This window comes from Rhinopithecus bieti, unplaced genomic scaffold (assembly GCF_001698545.2).
Source record: "Rhinopithecus bieti isolate Rb0 unplaced genomic scaffold, ASM169854v2 scaffold_3906, whole genome shotgun sequence".
Classification (NCBI taxonomy): Eukaryota; Metazoa; Chordata; class Mammalia; order Primates; family Cercopithecidae; genus Rhinopithecus; species Rhinopithecus bieti.
Genome location: NW_016804230.1, coordinates 207,240 through 213,239, shown reverse-complemented (window position 1 = coordinate 213,239; position 6,000 = coordinate 207,240). Strand labels below are relative to the sequence as shown.

The following is a 6,000-nucleotide window of genomic DNA, read 5'->3' as shown; positions in this document are numbered from 1 at the left end:
GTAGAGACGGGGTTTCACTGTGTTAGCCAGGATGGTCTCGATCTCCTGACCTCGTGATCCGCCCGTCTCGGCCTCCCAAAGTGCTGGGATTACAGGCTTGAGCCACCGTGCCCGGCCATTATATCCTTATTACTACAACACTTTGCCATTCTGTTACATTTCTTAATATACTTCCATCCTTAGCCTAAATAACGAAATAAAGCCAATATGATATATATTAAGCTGTACATCATATCCTGGCTCTATACATCCAGTAGATGTTATACAGAGCAAACTTCATGGAAGTACTATCATTCATTATGAAAAAAAAATTGTTTTTCAATTTAATAGTTAGTAAGCAAGTTAAAAATCAGTCATATCTTCACAAGACTGAAATAACTTTTCAAACACTGAAAAGTGATCTGTTTTCTAAACTTTCAAATGCTAAGTACTAAAACACTTTAACCACTATCACCATTATTAACCAAAGCCCCCAAACAGGGGGTTAAGGACAATACAGTGTTGCAATCAAATAAGAAACACAAAAGAAATTTTTTACCTTCCGATTCTGATCATAAGCAGAATCAATCCCCAAAATGCTATTCACTTTTACATACGGATATTTCTTCTCCAGGACACTGACCACATGTTCAACTTCCACTTTTTCTCCAGTCCTCACCTTGTTATAGATCTGAAGGAAGAAAAAACAGTTAGTTAACTACACTTTTAAGTTCAAATTTCAAAGTGTTTATTCCACATTTTTCTGAATTTCGAGGAAAATATGATTTCTTTTTTTTTTTTTTTGAGAGGAAATTTTGCTCTGTCACCCAGGTTGGAGTGCAATGGCACAGTCTCGGCTCACTGCACCTCCGCCTTCCGGATTTGTGTGATTCTCCTGTCTCAGCCTCCAGAGTAGCTGGGATTACAGATGCCTGCCACCACGCCCAGCTAATTTTTTGTATTTTTAGTAGAGACAGGTTTTACCATGTTGGCCAGGCTGGTCTTGAACTTCTGACCTCAGGTGATCTGCCCACCTCAACCTCCCAAGCTGGGATTACAGGCGTGAGTCACTGCGCCTGGCCGATTATTTTTCTTGAAAGGTCAAATTGGGACATGTTAGCAATTCTTCCTTTTCCATATACCTTATTAAGATGGCTTTCTAGGTTGGAAATTTTTTTTTTTTTTTTTTTTTTGTGATGGAGTCTCACTCCGTCACCCAGGTTGGAGTGCAGTGGCGCAATCTCAGCTCACTACAACCTCTGCCTCCCAGGTTCAAGCGATTCTCCTGCCTCAGCCTCCTGAGTAGCTGGGACTACAGGCACATGCCACCACGCCAGACTAATTTTTGTATTTTTTAGTAGAGATGGGGTTTCACCATACTGACCAGGCTGGTCTTGAACTCCTGACCTTGTGATCCACCCTCCTCAGCCTCCCAAAGTGCTGGGATTTTAGGCGTGAGCCACTGCGCCCGGCCAGAATCAGCTCAGTCATGTTAAGTCTCAAACGAAAAAATACGTTAAGAAAAATCTAAATAGGCCAGGCAGGCATAGTGGCTCACACCTGTAATCCCAGCACTTTGGGAGGGTGAGGAGGGTCGATCACTTGAGGTCAGGAGTTAGAGAACAGCTTGGCCAACATGTTGAAACCCTACTAAAAATACAAAAATTAGCCTGCCGTGGTAGTGCACACCTGTAATTCCAGCTACTCAGGAGGCTGCAGCAGGCGAATCCCTTAAACCCAGGAGGCAGAGATTGCTGTGGGCCAAGATCACACAACTGCACTCCAGCCTGGATGATGGAGAGAGACTGTCTCAAAAAAAAAAAAAAGAAGAGAGAGAAATCTGAACACTTATAAGCAGTCCTTGAAATAAAAACTATGTCCATGATTTTAGGAGGGATGAGGAAAGGGAGAGGGGAGAGACGGAGAAATCGAAATTGACACGAATATTATTTATTTGATGTTTTTTTTTTTTTTTTTTGAGATGGAGTTTCATTCATCACCCAGGCTGGAGTGCAATGGCATGATTTTGGCTCACTGCAACCTCCGCCTCCCGGGTTCAAGAGACTCTCCAGCCTCAGCCTCCCAAGTAGCTGGGATTACAGGTGCCTGCCACCACATCTGGCTAATTTTTGTTTTGTTTTGTTTTGTTGTTTGAGATGGAGTCTCACTCCGTCGCCCAGGCTGGAGTGCAGTGGCGTTATCTTGGCTCACTGTAAGCTCTGCCTCCTGGGTTCATGCCATTCTCCTGCCTCAGCCTCCCCAGTAGCTGGGACTACAGGCACCAGCCACCACGCCCATTTAATTTTTTTATTTTTAGTAGAGACAGGGTTTCACTGTGTTAAAGCCAGGATGGTCTGATCTCTTGATCTCCTGATCTCGTGATGCGCCCGCCTTGGCCTCCTAAAGTGCCGGGATTACAGGTGTGAGCCACCACGCCTGGCCCAATTTTTGTATTTTTAGTAGAGATGAGGTTTCTCCATGTTGGCCAGGCTGGTCTTGAACTCCTGGCCTCAAGTGATCCACCCACCTCGGCCTCCCAAAGTGCTGGAATTACAGGCACGAGCCACCATGCATGGCCAATTTTTGTATTTTTAGTAGAGATGGGGTTTCACCATGTTGACCAGGCTGGTCTCAAACTCCTGACCTCAGGTGATCTGTCTCCCCTGGCCTCCCAAAGTGCTGGGATTACAGGTGTGAGCCACTGCGCCCAGCCTGAATTGTTTTTACAGTGAGCAGTATTACTTCACTTCTGAAATAAAAAAACAGCAGCCAAGAACCAGTGGCTCACACCAAAAATCCCACCACTTTGGGAGGCCAAGGCAGTAAGATTGCTTAAGCTCAGGAATTCGAGGCCAGCCTGGGAAACACAGTGAGACATCATCCCCAGCAAAAATTAAAAACGACAACAACAAAATTAGCTGGGTATGGTGATGCGTGCCCGTAGTCTCAGCTATTCCAGGAAGCTGAGGTGGCAGGATCACCTAGGGCTGGGAGTGAGCCCTGACTGCGCTGCCATACTCCAGCCTGGCCAACAGTGAGATCCTGTCTCTACAACAACTTTTTAAATAAAATAAAATAAACAGCGGGTGGTGGGTGTAGCTGGTCCTGTTGTGCTGTGGCTCTGCACAGCCTGCAGTCTCAGGCCGCAGAACCCAAAAGACATGGAGCCCGGCTTCAGCGGTCACGCTGCCATTTAGGAGGGCTGGTTCCATGAGACCTGCAGCCTGAGGCCCAAGGAAGCCTTGTTCCTACAGATGGAGGAGCTGCTCCACTGCCAGCACTCACGCTTCCAGGATATCCTTGTTTACCACAGTAAGACCTACAGCAGTGTGCTGGTATTGGATGGCATCATCCCCTGCATGGACAGGGATAAGTTCTCTACTAGATGAGAATCAACCTGCCACTCTGCAACCACCCCTTCCCACAAAAGGTGCTGATCATCAGGGACAGAGACAGCATCCTGCACAAGGTGGTGAAGCACCCCTCTGTGGAGTCTGTGGTCCAATGACAGGCTGAAGAGGATGGCATTCAGGTCTCTTAAGAAATTCCTGCCGGGTATGGCCATTGGCTACTCTAGCGCTAAGCTGACCCTGCATATGGGTGGCAATTTTGATTTCATGAAACAGAACCAGGATGCCTTCAATATGATCACTGACTCCTGGGATCCACTGAAAGCCTCTTCAAAGAATCCTATTACCACTCATGAAGATGGCCCTCAACGAGGACAGCATTCTCTGCTGCCAGGGCGAGGACCAGTGGCTGCACCTGGACCTCATCAAGAAGACACGGTGGTTCTGCCAGTCACTCTTCCCCATGGTGGCACACGCCTACTGCACTGTCCCCACCTATCCCAGCAGCCAGACTGGCTTCATGCTCTGCAGCAAAAACCTGAGCACCAACTTCCAGAAGCCCAAGCAACAAGTGACACGGCAGCAGGTGGAGCAGGTGCAGCTGCTCAGACGTGTACAGTGCTACCTTCATACCGCCCCCATTTGTCTGTAAGTGACTGAATAATGTGAGCTGAGCCCAGGCACCACAGCGGATGCCACCCGGGACCTCAGATCTGAGAGCCTCCAGGGTGCCTGGGCCCCTTCAGCCCTAGGCCAGATCCCCTGCTGTCACCTGCCAACCAAGTGTTACAGGCCCCAGAATAATGCCCAGCCTTCCCTGCTGAGTGCTGGACTGTTTCTGTGTCTGTCTCTGTGTGGTATTCGGCCTCCAAGCCTATACCAGCTGCGTACGGTACCATCTCTCTGTCTTCTGCGGCCCCCTCAATCAAACACGTGTACTTATAACAAGAAAAAATAAATGAATGAATGAATAAATAAAAACTTTAAAAAGCAGAGTTAAAATACTTATTCTCTGGGCATGGTGGTGCACAGCCAGCCGTAATCCCACGTATTTGAGACTGACATGGGAGGATCCCTTAAGTCCAGGAGTTTGAGACCGGCCTGAGCAACATAACAAGACCTGGTCTCAAAAAGTACATAAATAAATAAAATTTTAAGGTAGCCGTTGTGGAAGATATATTAAAACAAACAAACAAAAGCAAACCGTAAGCACAGACAAAGTGAATAAAATAACAAAGTATAAAATACTTACTATTCTGAGTGACTTCTTTTGAACCTATTTCATTCTCCACAGCCCTGCTGCTAACTACCTTCCCCATTACTTCTCATGGAGATCACTGCAACAACTCATCAACTGGCATCCCTGCCACTTTGCTTTGCCCTTCCTCAGATCCATCTCTACACACTGCAGCAGACATGACTTTTAAATTCAGGATCCACCCCTGAGCTCTAGGTACTGCAGCTATCTTGCCTACAATGGCCACAGATTGCTATTAAGAGTAAGTTGGATCTGAAAAAATTATTTGCCATTCTGAACAAAAACGTACTTGTGTCAGAGTCTGGAAGGCATGATAATCATCCACCTCTCGGGCAACATAATTATATGCTCTAAGAACAGCCACTCCAGCATCTTGCATCCCATCAATATCTTCAGAGTCATTAACCACAAAGATAAAACCAATTCTGGAGGAGAAAGGAAAAGAAGAAAAAGAAACATGTCAAATAATGCAAACGGTTAAAAAGAATGACATCCTTGTACCTTTCTCATACATTATAGCTAACAAAGGAAAACCCTTTGAGAGAAAAGCACAGTTCACAGCCCACTCTACTCTAACATGATTGGCAAAGGTATACATACACGACTTACAAAGTTTCTTTTTTTTTTTTAGACAGAGTTTCACTCTTGTTGCCCAGGCTAGAGTGCAATGGTGCAATCTCAGCTCACTGCAACCTCCATCTCCCAGGTTCAAGCGATTCTCCTGCCTCAGCTTCCCAAGTAGCTGGGATTACAGGCCACTACTCCTGGCTAATTTTCTGTATTTTTAGTAGAGACGGGGTTTCACCATGTTGGCCAGGCTGGTGTCGAACTCCTAACCTCAGGTGATCCATCAGCCTCGGCCTCCCAAAGTGCTGGGATCACAGGCAGGAGCCACCACCTGGCCACTTACAAAGTATTAATAAAAAAGCAGGCTTTCAAATGTGGCTTAGGCCTTTCTACTGTTAAAGCAAGCCATTTCCACATCATGAAAAGATTGCTTTCACTGACATGAAGAGTGTTGCTATAGTTTTAAGGAATTTTCTTTTCTACTTTTAAACAAAATTAGAAGAAATAAAATTTTAACACTTTCAAAGTAAACAGAAGGGGGGGGGGGATTGTGACATTTAGCACATGCAGTACAAGAATTATTGGTAAAAGAAAAGTTGAAAAAGGTTTACAACTGTCCCACGACAAAAAGCAATAATCAAGGTTAAAGTTTACCAGATCTTAAATTTTAAAATAAAGGAATTAACCACGGACATACCATTATATATCTATAGATGGGCTGGCAAAAAAGACATTGCACTGACCTTACGGGGGCAAAGGCAGTTCAATGGACAAAGAATCATCTTTGCAATAAATGGTGCTGAACAACTGGACATGCACATGCAAAATAATCAGTCTAGACACAGA

At 45.4% G+C, this 6,000-nt stretch overlaps 1 protein-coding gene and 1 pseudogene across 2 annotated transcripts in view; one reads left to right on the top strand and one right to left on the bottom strand.

Annotated features, from left to right (window-relative positions):
* UGGT1 (UDP-glucose glycoprotein glucosyltransferase 1) overlaps positions 1–6,000 on the bottom strand; it is a 104,424-nt gene that overhangs the window by 51,706 nt on the left and 46,718 nt on the right. For both annotated transcript variants that reach the window (XM_017867360.1, XM_017867359.1), the window contains exons 16-17: positions 4,877–5,012; positions 539–670 (exon numbers count right to left, since the gene is read on the bottom strand). In XM_017867360.1, coding sequence (XP_017722849.1) covers positions 539–670; positions 4,877–5,012 — 268 coding nt within the window. The remainder of the gene's footprint in view (positions 1–538; positions 671–4,876; positions 5,013–6,000) is intronic.
* On the top strand, positions 3,141–4,003 carry LOC108526544 (spermidine synthase pseudogene; annotated as a pseudogene).